At 38.8% G+C, this 20,549-nt stretch overlaps 1 protein-coding gene across 2 annotated transcripts in view; it reads left to right on the forward strand.

Annotated features, from left to right (window-relative positions):
* Positions 1-20,549, forward strand: part of NELL2 (neural EGFL like 2) — a 312,605-nt gene that overhangs the window by 164,023 nt on the left and 128,033 nt on the right. For both annotated transcript variants that reach the window (XM_084876648.1, XM_084876647.1), the window contains exon 14: positions 11,446-11,571. In XM_084876648.1, coding sequence (XP_084732774.1) covers positions 11,446-11,571 — 126 coding nt within the window. The remainder of the gene's footprint in view (positions 1-11,445; positions 11,572-20,549) is intronic.

Below are 20,549 nucleotides of genomic sequence, written 5' to 3' on the forward strand. Positions count from 1 at the left end.
TACCTGGGGTTTTAATTATACATAAGAATATTTTTGCTTTTCCCTTTTATTCCATTTTAAAATGTCCTCAAGTAATTTTCCCCCCATTAATATGAAGAATGTGCTCCCAAATATATTTTTTACAAAGTGTTTATATCCTTAAATAAGAATGTGATGGGGGAAGAAATGGAATTGAAATTGTAGAACATGTGCTTGTTTATACTGAGTTGTGAGGTCATACTTCCTAATCCACACTAAAGATTGATTAAGATTGGTAAAAGTAGCAGTGCACCTTAGTCAGTGACTTATGCCTAAACAAGCCATTGGAAACTGAGTGGCTCCATATCTTTCATGCAAACACTGAAGTAATGTTTAGACTAATTTAATAACTCTGAATAGGCAGCAATTTGGATATTCTAATGAGTAAAACCAGTGTTTTTTGGCAAAGTAAATATATATTTATTAAATTAGGTTTTAATATTTGAAAATACTAGTCTGCCTTCTTGGAAAGAAGGCTATTCAACTTAATGATTTTTCAAATTCAACAAGACAAGGCAATCTTTCAAATGAACCTGCTGTTCCTTAATTTCAAACAAGTTGGATTCAGCCAGAACAGTCTACTAACTAGCCATGAATAAGCACTGACAAAAATGCAGAAGTAGAGAGAAGTGGAATCCCCATAGCCCCTGGAGTTAGGGCGATATTGTGGAGGAATTGGGACTTCTTCTGGGTCTTGAGAGCCATTACAATTTGGATTGACAGAGAAGATAAGGAACAAGACATGTCTTGGAGTTTTTCCACAATGACAGCCTTATATCCAGGAGTGTTCTTAGATTAAACTGCAAAGCTAGGAACCAGATTGTGAAGGAACAGTGGGTTATATGGAATGGTTCTACCCTGGTTTGCCAATCACGAGGTGACAGCAACTATTTGTGAAACTTCTCAACTTTGAACAGGTTCCTTGGCTGTGAGAAGGGGTAACCCTATCTATTTTCTGCAGGTCATAGGGTTATTGTGAGAATAAACATGTTATACATAATGAACATGCACTGTAAGAATCAAAGTTCTATGGAAGTGTCAAGTGATAGGTCTGTTCATGGTTAACAATTGTAGCTGGGGGCTATACTCTGCTTGAGTATTTTAGTATGCACCCAGCTTAGTTTCCTCTTATTTCCTACAATAATTATTTCAAACATTCACCATTTCCTGTAAATCTTTGATTCCATCCATTCTTCTATTCTCAGAAGATACCTTTACAGACAAGACATAAAAAGTAACAATAACTTCCTCATCCTCCTGCTCCCATTACAGAAACCCACATGCTTCACACTCACCCTTCCTTCCCACTCCCTAGTGTCGGTGGAATAGATACCACTCCTTCCAGGAGTAATGGGTTCATCTGAGTACTGAATCTCATTTCTTCCTGTCTTCAGAGGAAATTTGCCATCTGTTATCCTCTCAACATCTTTCTATTCACTCCCTCCCATCAGCATTTAATTATTTTTTTAATCCTCAGCCAAAGATAAGCTTTTTTTTTAAATTGATATTTAGAGAGTGAGGAAGGGAGAGCAAGAGAGAAAAAACAAAACAAAACAAAAAAAACCAAAAAAACATTAATATGAGAGTGAAACATCCATTGGTTGCCTCCTGCATGCACCTGACAAACCCGAAACCTGGGTATGTGTCCTGACTGGTAATCAAACCCATGACCTTTTGGTGTATGTATGACACTTCAACCAACTAAGCCACACCAGCCAGGACCCCCCAGCCAGCATTTAAATATGATCAAGTTTTTCCCTAAACTTCATGTCTCCTTCTAGCTTTTGTTTTATTGCTTCTCTTCCCCGTTATAGCTGCATTTTTTAAAGGTGTGATCTATTTTCAGTGTCTCCATGTCTTCAAGCTATATGCTCTCATTAACCCATTTCAGTCTAGATTTTTTCATCTCATATCCCCTCCAAACTATTCTCACCAAGGTCACAGATAACTCAGTATATTGTTAAATCAGACATCTTTCATCTGTATCTTGCTTGACCTCTAGGCAGCAATTAATTCTATTGATCACTCCCTCCTTCAAACACTTATTTACCTTCTCTTCATGGCACTACATTGTATTGATCAGGTATCAGAGTAAAAAAAAACAACAGAATTCACTCTTACAATTAAAACAGAAAAGGAATATATTGAGGGATGTTAGGTGGCTCACAATATATACAGGAGGACAGTTTAGATGATATTCAAGCAAGGCAACACCTATCACCCTGGGGTACAAATTCCGATACCCTGGCCTCTTAGTGTTGACAACATAAGTCACCCAATCATTGCATCCTTTTCACTGAGGATGCCCAGGCCTCGACTCCAGAAGCGAGGCCACTGCTACCACTCGCAGTGCTAACTGCTTTCTCCACCGCACCTGCCGGAAGATCTCACAGCCTTGCTTAGTCATGAGTTCTCTTCTAAACTGGCTTTGCCTGAGTGCTCCCAATTGCAAGCCTAGGTTCCAGGCTTATGTCCTAGCTGCCGAGTACACGGAACATTTCAGTTGTGACTTTTTTTTTCTTGGGGAGATGAGGATTTCCCCAAATATAAAAGGTTTATTGAAAAGGTGAGAGTTGACCACTGTTTTGACATTTGTCTGCTTTCTACACTCTTCTAATTTTGCTGCTACCTGTCTGAGTCATCTTTCTCAGTCTCTTTTCTTTAAAAAAAAAAAAATATATATATATATATTTGCCGAAACCGGTTTGGCTCAGTGGTAGAGCATTGGTCTGCGGACTGAAAGGTCCCAGGTTCGATTCCAGTCAAGGGCATGTACATTGGTTGCAGGCACATCCCCGGTAGGGGGTGTGCAAGAGGCAGCTGATCAATGATAAGAGAGAATCATTGATTGGCTGCCTCCCCACTGGGGATCAAGCTGGATAAACTACTTACATGTATAAACTACCCATGCTTTTTTCCTGTATTTCTTCATTTTTCAAAATTATCTCATGTTTCCAAATGTATTATTTTTATAATCCACTCTCAACCTTGTCTCAGATTTTTTCTTTTGCGTGTTTCTATATATATTTTATTTTACTTTTACAAATATATTTATTAATTTCAGAGAGTAAGGGAGAGGGAGAGAAAGAAATAGAAACATCAATGATGAGAGAAAATCATTAATTGGCTGCCTCTTGCACATCCCCTACTGGGGACTCAGCCTGTAACCTGGGGATGTGTCCTTGTCTGGAACTGAACCTGGGACCCTTCAGTCCATAGGCTGATGCTCTATCCACTGAGTAAAACTGGCTAGGGTTCCATATATATATATATATATATATATATATATATATATATATATATATATTTAAATTCAGGAATTCCAAAGGTAGGAGTAATATATTCTATTATTAGTACTAAAAAAACTGATATAACTTTAACTCTTCTTAAAGAATATACCATATAATTTATAATGAGTGAATATGTAAAATAAATGAAATACATTTTTGAAATGTCAAAAATCATGTTTTAGTAACATGGTAGATATAGTATTTAATACATAAAAATTAATATTTGTTAAACTTATTAATATCAATGACTTAAAAACATGGTTACTGGCAATTCCTTTAAATGTTAGCTTATTTGTAAATGACATTTTAATTTATTCTTTACTGATTTTTCACTGAGCAACCTATGTACACTTGCTAATTTTTTATTTTAAAAAATACTCTTATCTCACCAAATGTTAGTCTCAATTTTCCCTCAAAATTTAATTTCTCAGAACTTAGCCTTTTTCTATTGATCTCTTTGCCAACTTTGCCACGCCAGTTTTTCACAGCCACAACTTAGCAATAGCCCATACTGATCGGTATTAGATCTTCAGTATGTGGAATTCTTGCAGTTGAGCTGCATGATTTTATTGGCTGAGCAAGAAGGCTTTAGTGTTCATCAACATATTGATATAATTTTTTACAGGGTAAAATGAGATAAATGCTGTGCCTTAGAAATAGAGCGTGCTTTTTTTTCTAATAACATCAGTAAAAAGGCATTATGGGGGAGCTAGGTTGTGTGGCAGAAACACAAAAGAGAGGGGGCATGTGTGCGCATGCCTCCACGGCTAGCGTGGAGACCAGTCTATAGGCCCAAAGGAACATTAACTTGGAACCTGGGGTCTGGAAACTGTTCTCATTGTGATTGCCAGTCATTAACTGTTTTAGGATATTCAAAAAACACAGATCTAATTCAATTATCCCTTTCCTAAAAACTTTCCTATTTCATATCGGGATTCAGTCCAGAGATTTTAATGTGACTCACAAAAGTGTCCTGATGGGATCCCTCCTCTCCTTTAGTTTGTCTCTGGCATCTCTGCCTCTGTTTCGTCCATCCTAAATGACTGGGGTTCAGTTCGATGATTTCTAAAGTTGCTTTCAGATCTAAAAATTGGTGATTCGCAATACTTACAAATTGGCCTCAGCTTTCAGATAGGATAAAAAGGAATTATAAATTTCTGTTCTAAAGTAGATCAGCTTGAATTATTCTGAGGCAAGAGAAGTTGTTCAGGTAGAAGAGATACTGTTTACTTCTGCTTTTTAAGTTTGGTGGAGTGTGACTATGCATCCTACATATTTCTGGAGAATCAGATTGCCTACTGCAACCATATATAATAGATCACCTGAAGTATGAGGACTGGTAATGATGGGAATGTCTAATCTTTGCTGTTATAGATAATGGGATTAATGTCCAGACAGGTGAAGTGCCTGTCAGGTTTATAATAGAGCCAAGGACTGGGATCTAAGTTTCTTTATTCCCACCACAGTGTTTCCACTATGCAAGACTATTTCATCACCATGGCTTATGTTCACCGTTCCCACAAAAAGCCCATGTCTGAGTAACTATATACTGGAAAGAAAGTAGTATCGCCAAGTTGAGCTCCAGACCATTATGAATAAAGATACTTATTATTATTATTATTTTTTATTCTAGAAGAAAAGCCATGAAAGGATTAATTCAGCAGATACTTCGTGAGGGCCAGCCATTGTTCTAGAGCAGACTCTCCTGAATCTTATATTTCAGTATAAATAGACTAGAGGCCCGATGCAGGAAATTTCCTCCAGCTGCAGCCACTGGCTTCCCTCTGGCACCTAGAACCGGGCTTCCCACCCACCCCCCGGCTTTGTCTGAAAGGACGTCTGGTGGGACGTCCAATCTAATTAACATATTACGCTTTTATTATTACAGATAGCAGACATATTAACAAATAATTTAATAGGTCACTTTGGATATTTTTAGACATTGATAAGTAATACAGAGAACTAAGGCTTAAATTTAGTTACCACTTAAGACTCAGACTTTTATTCATTCATGAACATTCTTCTCTCCTTGATTGTACCTCTCTTACCAACTCCACGATTGCACAGTCTTACCAACTCTTGTGCGGTTTATTTTTATGTGCCATTTCCCTACTCCCTTCCTTCTAAATGCTTTAATGTCTTTATATCAGGGCAAGTAATACATCTTCCTCATATTTGTTGGATAATTATGTGTACACTCATTGTATCTCTGATCCCATAACTCTATTTCCATTTCTTCTTTCTGTGCAAACTCCAATCAGACGGGATATTCAGTTTCTCAGCATTTTATATGTTCCTGCTTGTGCCAGCTACACTAGACTTGAGTTTCTACAAGTACTCCCACTCATTTTTGAGCATCTCACTTTGACAGGAAATTCTCTTCTGTGGCAGCACCTCCAACTTTGTGCAAGTCTGTCGCTTTAAGCCTACTTCAAAATCCACCTCAAGCCCTACCATTCCCATCAAATGTCTATGCCCTAGTCACCAATCTTCCTCTGAATACCACTCCTTGTAGTGCATGCTTTCTCCTCTCCTCTCCTCTCCTCTCCTCTCCTCTCCTCTCCTCTCCTCTCCTCTCCTCTCCTCTCCTCTCCTCTCCTCTCCTCTCCTCTCCTCTCCTCTCCTCTCCTCTCCTCTCCTCTCCTCTCCTCTCCTCTCTTCTCCTCTCCCCTCCCCTCCCCTCCCCTCCCCTCCCCTCCCCTCCTTTCTCTTCTCTTCTCTTCTCTTCTCTTCTCTTCTCTTCTCTTCTCTTCTCTTCTCTTCTCTTCTCTTCTCTTCTCTTCTCTTCTCTCTCTTCTCTGTGTCACTTAACATAAACCACCTCATGTTGTTATTTATGTAATTACATTCTGGCTTCTTAATTTTGTTATCAGCTTCTCAGGTTGGGGGAAGGAAAAATTATAAAGTGATTTATGTCACCAAATATAAATTCCCAAATGTGTTCTACATTAATAGGTGCTCAGAACAAACATGCACTGTGATTTAAAAAAGTTGGTGACTGCCCATTTAATGCACATTATATATGTTCCTGTTATATTGCATGTACCACTTTATATTATAACATTGTCATTTAAGTGTTATTTCTCCAGCTAGAATTTGTCTGTTGCCTAATGTAGAATGTGGGCATGGTGCAGGTCCGTTATATACTTGTTGAATGAGTGAACTTTTTTTTAGAAAAACTAGATATTCCAGAGCCTGTAATTGGCTCATGTTCATGGTGAATTTAAGGAGGTGTTTAGGGGGAGTACAGTAATATAACAGTCCTGAGCCTTATTTGACTCTATTTTCAAGGAGCCATAAATCTCTAGAGATATTGCTCTCTAAAATGCAGGCCGAAAATGTCGAATACACCGAACTGGATGATGATGATGATGATGATGATGATGATGATGATGATATTACTGTTTCCTGAATTATAAACCTTTTCAAGACAGAGCCTGTGCTTTAACTCTCTCTGTACTAAATTTTGAATGGGTGGTAAAAGCTACAGGGTCCAGTGAAAGCATCCTTTGCCGGTATTTCTATAGCACATCCAACTCATGTTTGAATATTTTGCAGGAAGCTATCTTCTGTGGCAGCCCTTTCCAACTTGGTGCAGTTGTCTCTTCTTTAAGAGAAAGTTATATGGAAGTACACTCAATTCCCCATACTGTGCACCAATGTTGTAGTTCTAACTCTTAGGGTCATCAATATGACTCAAAGTCCATGAAAGACTTGAACAGAGAAGACATTCAATAAAGTGTAGAGAATTGAACTGAACTGTGAAAATTTGACTAAGTTTTTGAATTGGGATTTGGAACTAAAATATATCCTAGACTAAGTTTGAACATGATTTTACATCAGTTTCCTTTCTAGTCTTGCCATTTTTGTGCCTGTGAGTATCTGCCAATGTCAATGGAAATATTTATGTAGTTTTGCAGTTGTGGTATGTATATGTGGCTCTTTGGGAATTATTTTTCTGAAGTTAGGTCATGAGAAATTAAAAAGGCCATTGGTGATTAGGTGTACAGTGTTGAGATGATATGTTTTGGTATTTTACTTCTTTTCCCCTCACAATAGTGCTTCAAGAAATAGGTGTCACATTTCATATCTTTTGGTCATGGATCCAGTATTTCCATGTGATCCAGATTCTTCAAGTTTCTAAAAAGCTTCACATTAACTAGGTTCCTTGTTTTTGTTTATGACCCAACTTTGCATTTTCTCTGACTATATGGTAGTCAGAGAAACATTTACTAAAGGGAAACATTTACTAAAGGAAATCGGTAGAGCAGTGTCTCCCAACATGTACACCCAACAACAAATAGCAGTTAAGAGTGTTATCATTTAACCAATTATTCCTATAAACCAACTTCTCCAATAGAGTGTGGCTGTAACTAGGGTCACATTAATAGAAATAATCCTAAGTCACTATGTCTTTCCCCATCTCCGCCTATAGGATTTAGTGCTCTCTATGTTCCCATTCCTGTAGTATTCTTGGAGGAGATGTGAAATGCGCCATCTACACTCATGAGTTTGGTTTTTCCACGTTTGGTAGCTGCTCCTGCTGGGCTAGGTGTCCTTCCTTAGGAGACTTCCTGAAGTAAGCATGTCAAACTCAAAGTCTAACAGGGCCAAATAAACAAGGTTTAAGTTTCTGTGGGCTGCAAAAAAACAAAGGCTTCAATTTTCATAGAAACGTAGGTTTATTTCAATAGAGACATGCTGAATACAAAGGGCTGAAATAAATGAGTAATCATTAACATAAAATAATAGAACATTTTAATAAAATTAATATTTTTTTCTTGAACATTAACTTACCAGACACCAAGTAACTGCACAAATCAATAAACCTACTTTTTTTGTTCTCTAAAAGTGAAATATTTCCTATTGTGCACACCAAACAAGTCAGTCCAAGACTAATGATGTGGCAATCAGCTGCTAAAATATTCGCTGCTAGTATTAGTGGAGAGAAATGGTACGGCTGCACATAAGGTGCATAAGGGAAATTAATTACAATTATAGTAATCAATCATTAGAAAACATGGTAGTTCGTTATTAATAATTATCTGTAAGAGACTATTATCAAAATTATGTTACAAAATGTTTATTAAAACATTTCTTCTATACTGTTATATCAGCTGGGTCACAAAAATATTCACTGTGGGCCACATGCGGCCCTCAGGCTGCGAGTTTGACATGCTTGGTCTAGAGAGAGGTACAGTGCCTTACATAATTACAGCTCCCTCCTCTGGGACTTAGCCCTGCTCTAGGCACTGAAGCTACTTCCTTCATTCCCCTCGGGTCTGTGGGCTCTCACAGGAACTATTCTTCTGAGCAGGTTCCACCATGTATTCAGTAATTCTTCCCTCTGAGAACCAAGATGTCTTCACTGAGCCATGTTCATTATTCTTGGTAGTTTTGTCCCCAAAGGTGAGTTCTTCATGCCTTTGTGCATATGAACTTCATGGCTATCCTTCCAGCTCCCATGCCTGAGCCCAGAGGACTCCTGCCATGGCTCTCAATAGTTTCCACTGCTCCACTGCACTCTCTCAGAGGAGTGGGGTTAAAGTCTATTGATCGAGCTGAACACATCAATAATCCCATCATTCCTAGTATGATCTTAAGACCCTGGAAGCAAATGAGTTTTTCATCATATTCCCCCAGGTTGCTTGTAGTTTAATTTTCAGACTGTAATTGAATGTCGTATTTTCCTTGCAGAGCAGTGCAAACATTGAGAAGTAGCATGTTATCATGAAAAGAATATTATCTTATAAGTCAGAAAATCTGAGAGCCATTCCTAGGTCTTCCTTAAGCTAACCTTTAAGCATCTATTCATTCATCCTGTAATATTTATTGACCCCATAATGTCCTAGACACCTTACAAGGTATTGTGGATACAAAAATGAATTAAATTCTCAGTGATTCTTAACACGATTATGAATTAGTCCAGGGCTAATCAAATTGTGGTCTGCAGGCCAAATTTTATTCCCCATATGTTTTTATAAATAACGTTTTATTAAAACATTTTATACATATTATCTATGGTTGCTTTCATGCTACAACAACAGAGTTAATAAGTTGCAACAGAGATCTTATGATTCCTAAAACCTAAAATATCTAGCATCTGACTCCTTACTGAAAAATTTTGCTGACCCCTGCATTAGACTCATCATGGAGAAGATTAAAAAAAAATTTGCCTGTGTTTCACCATGATAATTAAATCAGAATTTGGATGGAGTGGGGGTTGGGAGTTGGCCAAGAACCATTGTTTCTTAAAAGCATCCTAGATAAAATAACGTGTAGCCAGAGTTAACAAACATAAGCAGATGATCCCTGCCCTCAAGGAGTACAAGGTTTATTGGGGAGAAGAGGCTCACAAAAATTAAGAAAGGTAGAATGGATGGATCTGAAATGTAAACATTTACAAACTTCTAAGGGAACACTTCCTAGGGAGCATTATACTTCATTAGGGAAGTTTTCACAGAGAGACATGTAAATGGATTTCTGACGGATGCGAGCACTGGTGGACAGAGCCACTGGGTTGCAGTAGGCTGAGAAGGAGTAGAGAGAAAGCATAAGCCAAGGCACATAATTATGTAAGAACATGGCCCATTCAAGGAATAATCAGAAGCTCAGTATGGGCAGAACACTGAGAGGAAAAAAGAGAGGGAGGTCATCTATACCGATAAAAAGGCAACATGCTAATTAGACCAGGTGACTGGACATCTGACTTCCTTCTGGACAGTTAGGGGGCGACCAGACCAGCAGGGGGGGGCAGTTAGGTGGCAACCAGGCTGGCAGGAAGGCAGTTGGGGGACAACCAAGCTAGCAGGGAGGCAATTGGGGGCAACCGGGCCAGCAGGGGGTAGTTGGGGGGCAACCAGGCAAGCAGGGGGGCAATAGGGCAGGCAGGCAGGTGAGCGGTTAGGAGCCAGCAATCCCAAATTGCAAGAGGGATGTCCCACTGCAGGTTTAGGCCTGATTCCTGTGTGGTTCACCTGGCTATGTCCTGTAATTGATCCATTTCTCTTAATAGTACAAATGAGAACCACACTACTTTATGAATTTGCCACAAGGATTTGAGAAAGCAAAATTCTGCAAGAGAAGAATCTTGCCTGGTCGATACATTAAGGCCCTTAATTAAGAGTTTTACATAATGATAAAATATTTGTAAAACAGTTTATGTTCTGTGCAGAGAGATACTGTAAAATGGAGACAGTTTTATGGTCAAAATTCACATTCTGCCCAATTAGCACTAGTGCCTATTATGGTTTAGCATTTGTAAGTCTTTATACTCAAAACTTGGTGTCTGAATTACTATAGAAGTTCTTCACTGCGATACCTTATTTTACATTTTCTCATTTATATCAGTTCTCTACATTGTAATTTCATCTCTGTTCTGACATTTACTGGGATAGCTGTATCTCTATGTGTATCTCTAATAAGCTACATGTTATTGGTTTCATATCTCTAAGTGAAGTTATTGAAGTCCTAGTATATATTGAATATTTTATTCACCTCTTGCAGGGTCTCACCAAGTGTACAGAACAGCCAGTGAATCAAAAAATAATATATGATAGGCTCAGTAATAGAAGCTTCCAAGACTGTAAGGCAGCCCAATCTGTATTTTCTGATTCTGTTAATCTCACACAGGTAGATGAATGCACTTGGAAATTTCCAATTATATTTAGCTTGCTGCAAGTTGAAATACATAGACATCTTTGAAACACCAGAAAGAGCTGTTGGAAAAACTTTTATAGTATATGTCATTTGAACACCAATCACTCCTATTAAAGATGTTTTGAATATCTTAAAAAAAACTTTTAACATATTTTTATGGATTTCAGAGAGGAAGGGAGAGGAAGAGAGAGATAGAAACATGAATGATGCCAGAGAAGCATTGATAGGCTGCCTCTTGCATGCCCCCTACTGGGGATTGAACCTGCAACCTGGGATGTGCCCTTGATGGGTGCTGAACCCAGGACCCTTTAGTCCTCAGGCCAATGCTCTATCCATTGAGCCAAACTGGCCAGCACTTGAATACTTGTTAAAAATGCCTTTCAACTATTAACTATGGTTACTCCCTGCCAAAGAAAATAATAAGAAACTCTAGAATATTGGCCACTATTGACTTCTTTCCTCTGCTTTTTCTTCACAGATATTGATGAATGTGCTGAAGGGCGCCATTATTGCCGCGAGAATACCATGTGTGTCAACACCCCCGGCTCCTTCATGTGCATCTGTAAAACTGGATACATCCGGATTGATGACTATTCGTGTACAGGTAAATAGTGGCTCCTTATGAAATAATATCTTCCTATGTCTTCAATTTATTTTAAAAGTTTCTAAAAAAATTTCAAATTGTTTGGAGATGCCTGCCATACATTTCCCCTTACAACAAAACAAGTCATAAGTAAAAGCATATGGTTGTTGTTTTTAAAAATATATTCTTATTGACTTCAGAGAGGAAGTGAGAGGGAAAGAGAGAGATAGAAACATCAATGATGAGAGAGAATTGTTGAGCGGCTGCTTCCTGCAATGCCTTGTACTGGGGATCGAGCCTGCAATCTGGGCCAAGAATTGAACCATGACCTCTTGGTTCCTAGGTTGATGATCAACCACTGAGCCACAGCGGCTGGGCTAAAAGCATATGGTATTGATTTTGGTAGTTAATTGTGAGTCTGATAAAAGTTTTATACTCCCTAATAGGAAGGTAAAGATCAACTTAATAAGCAAATCAGTATTATACTAATTTTAAACACAAATAGGACTTATACTTGTGTGAATTCTATGGCAAATCTGAGAAATGACCCCTAAATAGAATCTCCTTTAATATATGAGAGCAAATTTTTGAATAGAGGGATAACATAAATAATGTTATATCTTTAAGAAATAGATTTTTGTAGTGCTGGGAAATGGGAATATTAAAGAAAATTGACCTTCTTCATACCTTTGGGCAGTACAGTTGAATACATCATAAAAATTTTGCTTGTGTTTGTTTTCTAAAATATCATATCAGGATCTCTTAGTACCACCCAGAGTCCTGTTCAGGTATATCTTGAGTGTTTGTAATGTCTTAAGATAGTCCTGGGATAAGACAACTTATTAACTTCATATTGTATAGGCTCCTACCTGTAGAATGTGAAAGAAAATGGGAAGAGGAGTTTGAAGACTCCGGGGTTTGAGAAAATGTGGGTGTGAAATAAGACATTCCTTTGAATTTATTTTTCTTTTTATTTTTATAAGAATATGTTAGAAAAAACACACATGTAGAATCATAAAACTGGAGAGCACTTAAAATGTTATTCTTGTCACTGTTTATCGTACCTCCAACTTTATACTTTTTATCTGAGGGATGTATAAAGAATACTTAAGAGTTTTCCAGGGAAAGCAGCTTTTAACACTTTCCAGTAATAATATAAATCTATTACAAAAGTGCTATAGTATGCCTTTGTGTTGGTGTGTCCCTTTAAGTATTATAATGACCATACCATATATTAGTTGATATCTCCTTCATCAGTTAGAACAAAGGGAAGAGCCTGCCTCTGAATTCAAATATAGTATTTATAGATAAAATGATGGAAATAAAAAAATAATGAGAAGTGACTTCCCAGTCAATGGAGAATAACCAAAGATATTCTGAGGGAAGAAAATATATAGAGTTGCCAATGGATTTACAAATTCTTGTGTTTTTGTTTTTGTTTGTTTTGTTAGTTCATCCTAAACATTTCCACAGTATGGGAAAAAATTGTGCACTTTTTCTTTAGACAAAATTTAATTCCCTTTAGTGGTAGTGTCTTGAAGGACTATGGAGATATTTTTCAACATAAAAAGGAATATAAAAGAACAAGTTTCAATAAATACATTGTGGTAATATTGGTAATATCAATAAGTCTGAGTTCCAAAGTAATGGTTGACAACAATAACAACAACAACAACAAAAAACTAACTGAGATAAAATTGCCACTCCCAGAGTGGGGTATTTCAAGGTGTGCTCATTGAAAATAAGAGCACCAGCAATTTTCTGATTCCTTCGTGTTAGGGACGTAAAAAGCTGTGCACATTTATGTACTTAGTGATTCTTTTTGTTTTCTTATATTCTTTTTATTATTTTCTTATATTTTAATTTTTTAGAAAAAATATATATTTATTGATTTCAGAGAGAATGGGAGAGGAAGAGAGAGATATAGAAACATCAATGATGAGAGAGAATAATTGATTGGCTGCCTCTTGCATGCCCCATCTGGGGATTGAGCCTGCAACCCAGGCATGTGCCCTGACCAGGAATAGAACTGTGACTCCTAGGTCAATGCTCAACCACTGAGCCACGCCAGTTGGACTGTTTTCTTATATTTTAAAAAGATGTTAGAGATGTTGACGAAGGGTGCATGACACACAATTGGGCATAGTACAGAATGAGGAGCATTTCACAGCAGCTGGATATTTTCAAGGGGTTCATTGCCATTCCAAGCCTGTCTGCTGGCTCTCAATTCAGGGACCAGCTTAGCTGTTACCCCTTACGGAGAATTTCTTGCTTTGTCTTTCCCTCTTTCAATGCATTTCCCTTCCAAGTGAAATCCCACAAATTACTATTAATTTTCTATTACTTTGGGGAAAATTTCCCTTAAGATTCCAAAGTGCCTAATGATATAAATGAAGTCTCTTTGTAGGAATGCGAAGAAAGGCCAAATTTCTTTTAAGAAAAGCTGTTCAGGCCATGATTTTTGTGCTTTAGGAACCAAAGCCAAGAATTTCAAGATCTGGCATATGATGGATGAATTTCCTTCCTGGTATGCCAGTATTTCCAACTAGCACCATTTCTATGCTTCTACTCAAAGAAGGGAGACGTTCTTGCCCTTAAATGTCTTATCTGCTATAAGTAGATCTAAAAATATGAGAATTTACATTTTTACACAAAAGCTGGGTTTGCTAGGGAATATGAGTGGATTTTATTTTGTAGTCCACAAACATTTAATGTTAGACTATGCAGGGTGGGCACATATTCAGGGTTGCTGTAAAGGAAATGGATGCTTAAATTCTACCACTTGGGGCACTCTCCCTCCAAGGAGCAAGTCCCCTTCATTCCCTTCCTTCTTCCATTCCCCCACAGGCAAGTATCCCCTAACCTCTAAGGGATCCCATGAGACTTGCAACCAGGGAAACAATGGGCAGAGGCACCTTGTCTAGGCTAATCCTTTAACCTGTTACCAAGGCCCCTTTTTCTCTACTTCCCAGTGAGCCAAGCAGCCCAGCCTAAGTTCTCCTGTTGCTTCTTCTATGTCTTGTTTTGCTATCTTAAGTCTATTTTTGCTGTGGTCAATAAATTCTTGTTTGGTTTCCTACAAAAAAAAACAAAATAAAAAATAAAAAATTACTAGTTTGCATCCTTCTATCCACACTTTAATATAAACATCTGCACAGACACCATGAAGAAATGACTCTTCTGGTGGTGGTTTTGCCTGCAGGGCACTCTCTAAAAATCAATGGGAAAATAGCCTTGGGTAAGGATTAATAACAACAACAACAACAACAACAACAACAAAAGAGCTCCCATAAGACCATAGCAGGACTTCATTTCTCTGATAAAGGTTGGGCTTTATTTTCTCCGAGTTTTAGTAACAGATACCCTATTTCCCTGAAAATAAGACAGTGTCTTATATTAATTTTTTCTCCCAAAGTTGTGCTAGGTCTTATTTTCAGGGGATGTCTTATCTTTCCATGTGCTAGGTCTTATTTTCGGAGGATGTCTTATTTTTGGGGAAACACGGTACATCCTTGCGGCAGGAGGCTTTCCAGAATACATGTGAAGACGCCACTGCAGAGCCATGCTTTGGTTTGTGGCTGAGCTCTTGGAGTCCTGGTTTTGTTTTGCTTCTGTATTCCTACTCCTTTTTCCTGTTGTAGTGCCCCTTGACATAACCTAAAATCTGGCATGCTCAACCCTGTACCCAGAGGTCTCTCAAACTTGCTTCCCCCGTCTGAAATTAATCATAGACATTATAATTTAAAGAATACTCAAAGAGAAATACCCTGTACTTTATAGTCAAGAGCTTTGATCAATAAAAGAAGCCCCCTTTTTTTAATTTTATAAGCCTATAGCTCTGGGGTAGAAATTATGTATGCCATGGAGTAATAACCTTCCATAGTTGGTAGAATTTCCATTTTTCCTTTCGGTTTCAGATGATTTGAGTTATATTTTCCTCATGATCATAAAATTTTGGAGATGGAAAATTCTTTATTTTAAAACTTTTATTGATTTCAGAGAGGAAGGGGGAGGGAGAGAGAGAGAAACATCAATGATAAGAGAGAGGCATTGACCAGCTGTCTCCCACACGCCCCACACTGGGGATTGAGCCTGCAACCCAGGCAGGTGCCCTTGACCAGGAATCAAACCCTGACCTTGTGGTTCATAGATTGACACTCAACCACTGAGCCATGCTGGCTGGGCTGAAAAATTATTAAGAATAATCTCATCCAATCTCCTAACTTTCATAAATTGGGGAAAACCAAGGCTGAGAGAGATGAATTGTCTTACTCATGGTCCTACTGTTAGAGAGAGGCAATGAGGGGCCAGAAGATAAGCCTCTTTATATTCATCATCTTTTGTTTAATTTGCAACCCAAAAAATAAATAAGGGTAAAAGATTTATATTTTATGTAGAAATACATTATTCAACTTACAATATTCATTAATTAAACTGCCTTTCTTAGAGATTGTCTCAGTTCATTAGCTTAACTCTCAGAGACATTTTTCCCCTACAGATTTTATAATAATAATCCTAAATCAGAATCAGTAAAAGAAATATAAATCACAATTTTCTAGGCCTCTGGCTCTATCATACAATTACACTAATGACTCAGTTGTGCCATTTACACAAATGATGCAGCAGTTTATAATCTTCTGAACTCATTAATATAATTTTCCTTCCAGTGAAGGTATATTTTTGTCCTAATTAAGTCTTCATAATCTCTTCTACTTCTCACTTTTTTTTTTCTATTCTCAGAGAGGAAAGAAAAAGAGAGAGGTGGGGAGAGGAGAGACTGAGAAAGAGAGAGGGAGGTAGAGAAAGAAAGGAAGGAGGGAAGGGAGAAAAGACAAAGGGAAGGGGATATAAGAGAAGGAAAGGGTTTGGTTCACATGAGCCAAGGTATTAAAAGGGGATTCTTCAGCAACTTTGATTGTAAAAACAATTTTTATGCATAACAACGTTTCTTGTAAACTTACCTTGACAAATGGCTTTCTTGGGTCCCTCACATAAACATTCATTAAATTCAGCAAATATGGTTGATCTTACTAGAAATCTCTTCTTGGTATTGGTCTGAGCAAAGAATAAAAATATCTAGAAACAAAGATAAAATCAGGAATTTTGGAATTATCAAAAATAAAACATATTCATTTTACATCTTCCAGATATGTATCTCTGCTCTGATTATTATAGGAAGAAACACACAGTTCTGGTTCTTTCTTGTGTGTGTTGAGGAACTTGCTATCTTCCGCTGTTGGATAGTTCTTCAGAGGAGGATCAGGAAAGGGGGAAAGGTGGCTATAGAAGGGATGGGTAAAGTCTTGCCCAGCTTAGGGAGAAAAATAGGTTCTTTAAGACAGTGGTTTCCCAATAGGGACAATTTTGCCTTCCCACCTACTGGAGATCATTTGACAATGTCTGGAAACATTTTTGGTTATCACAACTGTGGTGCAAGGGGGCTGCTACCTGCATCTGGTTGGCAGAGTCCAAGGATACTGATAAACATCCCATAATATTGTTATTAGACTGACTATCCTCTTAAGAAAATATCTTACTGTTCTGGGACATTTTCAGCTGGGAGTTTTTTGCTGGTTCCCTTCTGACTGAGTCACTCATCTCTATCCCACACTGGTGGCCCTTCATAACAAAGAATTACATGACCCAAAATGCCAATAGCGCCAAGGCTGATAAATTCAGCTTTAGGTTCACCCACTCAAAATGGTAAGCTATGCACTTTCTTATTAACTTTTCCTATTTTTTTTCAAGTTTCTTTTTAAAAAAAATATATTTTATTGATTTTTTACAGAATGGAAAGGAGAAAGATAGAGAGTTAGAAACATCGGTGAGAGAGAAACACCGATCAGCTGCCTCCTGCACACCCCACACTGGGGATGTGCCCACAACCAAGGTGCATGCCCTTGACCAGAATTGAACCTGGGACCTTTCAGTCCACAGGCTGACACTCTATCCACTGAGCCAAACTGGTTTTGGCTTTCAAGTTTCTTTTAGGCACTTCGCTGACTTCTTATAGTGCCCAATGTCCTCCTTTGTTTGGCGTGACAAAGGGACTCCTTCTCAATAAGGCCCACTCTCCCTCAAGTTCTTCTCTCTCTTCTCTTCTCCCTTATTGAAAGCCTCCTCTTAGCTCAGCCAGGGGACTATTCTGCATGGCACAGTTGCAGGCCTCAGCAGAGGTGGCCGAAGGGATTGCGTAGGGCCCTTCAAACACCTATCCCGATGCCTGCTCAATGTGCTTTCTACTGATCCTGCCTCTCTGACCCAGGGCCTTCTGATGCTGGCTTTGGTCCAGGCCTCACACCAAAGAAGGCCCATAAAGTGTCTAAAGGGAGCACAAGGAATTCTACTTGATTCTTGAGTTTTGTTGTTCAAGAACCTCCTGTGGTGTTCCCCAAGGAGTTTCGCTTCTAAAGTACTTAACTTTTTATAGCGTTGAATACTCCTAGTGCTTACATTTTATGACCCTATAGTTACTTTTTTTGCTCTAACATGGTCACTACTTTATTTTTATTATTTTTTTAAATCACTATGGCCACCCTATTTGTCAGGCTCATTTAACTTGGTGTTTATGGAGAAGAGTCATGAATTTTATGATGCTACTGTTTTCTTTTTTCACTGTTGGTTTCCTAGCATTTTAAAGAGTCTGGGGTATTATTCCAATGCACAAAAGCTTACAGAGAAGGATTTGCTACTGGGCAACTAAAGCAAAGATTTTCAGTCAGTGGTAACCCATGCATGCCCCTTCCTCAAATAGCTTCCTCTGGTGTGTGTGTGTGTGTGTGTGTGTGTGTGTGTGTGTGAGTGTGTGTGTGTTTTCCAAGTTACCTATCAAACAATCCTAAAAAGGTAACTTGCATAAAGTGTTTGAAGAGATAATATTGTAGAAAGGCAGCAATAGCATTGTTGTTTTTTTTATTCTACATTCTTCCAAAAAGAATTTAAGTTTAATTTATTGTATGGGCAGATAGTAACTTTATTATCTGGTATTTAAAAATAGCTCTGGGTGGATTTATCAAAATTACATCTACAGAAGAACACAGTACAACACAGACAATTCATTGTGTGTGCGTATGCCGTGATAATTACTGTGTATAAATAGTAAAGGAAGCAAGAATACTGTGGACAATGGCAGAGAGGCTGGGTGGGAGTGAGGGTGGAGTGGGGGTAGAAATGTACAAAAAACACAGATCAGAGAGAAACAAGGCTAAAGAGCTGGAAGTGAAAATAAGCATATCAGACTTCACCAAGAAATCCTGCATAAGCAAGGCCATGCTAGTTGTAAAATGTCTTGGCAGCTTATCTGTAGTAGAATGCCTAGCAAAGGAGAAATCTTCAGTAAGTTGTCGGCTACTATAATTGTTGTTATTATTATGATTAGACAAGCTCTCCTCTTATTTCCCTGGGACCCTTTCCACCGGGCACTTGTTATTTTCCAACTGAGTTATTATTTTCGTAAAGCAGATAGCTTTGCTAGAGCAATGGATTCAACGTGCCACTGTCTATTCAACTGTACTTATTGTGCGCAGTGAATAGGGGTGTGAAGAGAAAGAGAGCCCTTGGTGTCACTGAGTAGCACTTCTCCCTTCCACAGGAGGATTTTCCCTAGGATCCCGAAGGTTCCTATTGTCCTTGTGAGTGAGTGTTAGGCTGGGATACCCTGGGGTGAGATAGAGGCAGCCAGGGTCCTACCCTGGTTACTAATGTGCCCAGAGCTGAGAATATGGCCTCTCAGAATTAGAGTCTGGCCAGTTCTCAGGCTGGGCAGATTCTCCCAGCCGGCCGCTTCTATGTGGATGTCTTTTCTAAAGAATCACAGTTAGCAGTCAGACAATCCTGCCATCTGGACACCAGTTGCCATGACTATGGGGAAAGACTTTTGCATTTTTATGAACAACCACTCCACATCTTGTTCTTTTGGAGTCTGCATTGCAAAATACGGTAAAAATTGTGTTCTATTTCATCAAACGTGGAAATCAGACAACTTTAGGTTTTAGAAATGTCTAATGTGGTCCCTCATGCCAAAAGATACCTCATTCATCTCCTGTAGTTCACTGAATATTATTATGCTGGGTAGTCATTATTGAGTAATTTGAAAATATAAACGATTGCAAAAATTAAAATGGCAAGCCCTAAGACTCCAAGAATTCGTAATGAAAAGCTGTTTTTAAGCAAGCGTCATCAAGAGAGCATCTCTAGGAGGACGTGCACTGTAGTCACTGGGAAGCGTTGATGTGAGAAAACTTCAGGCCATGTCTGGAAAACTCACAGAGAGCAGAAGTGAGACGTGTGTGCGCCGTTGGTGAGGAGGCAAAGGCAAAATGCTTATCTCTCCCCTGAAACACATATGCGCACGCATGCAATTAGCAGCCGGCTCAAAACGAAACAGGCTCAAAGGCTCAGGGAGCCGGATTGCCTTTTTAAAGATGAAAAGCTTGGAAAGAAGTCCGCGCTATCTGAATCTGTCAGCTCCCACGGTTTCCAGGCTCGTCGGAACCTTTATGCAGCATCGCAACGCAGCCTTGTTCCCGTGTTTGACCTCCAGCTGGCTGTGGTTTGATCATCAGAGCACCCAGTGAGGTGTGTCCACACTGGCCGGCCTCTGTGCCGGCCCACCTGAGCACTGCCTCATTAGCCAGCCTCACCTGCTTTGACGTGGTGAGTCAAGAAAACCCTAATTCACCTTTGTCTCAAAGGGCTGTGTTATTTGAGTTGTATTTTTATATGGAAAGCACAGAGCTGAAAACTCACGCAGGGGAATAAAAAGATTACACATGCCAGGAGTGTAATAATAGCGGTGTCTTAGCAACAGGCAGCTGTGGAGGACAGGGTTATTGAAGTTGAGGTTCAGCAGATGACTTTCATTTCCTGCCTTGATGATTGGCTCTGACATGATGGCCAGGATGGAAGTGTGGCCTTCCTGCACCTCCTCGCTGTTCCAGTGCTCCATGGTCGTGCTGCCGAGCTAATCTGGCAATCAATGGGTGTGTCACCGCTGGTGA

Source organism: Pipistrellus hanaki (assembly GCF_964339955.1).
Source record: "Pipistrellus hanaki genome assembly, chromosome: 3".
In the NCBI taxonomy this organism is placed as follows: domain Eukaryota; kingdom Metazoa; phylum Chordata; class Mammalia; order Chiroptera; family Vespertilionidae; genus Pipistrellus; species Pipistrellus hanaki.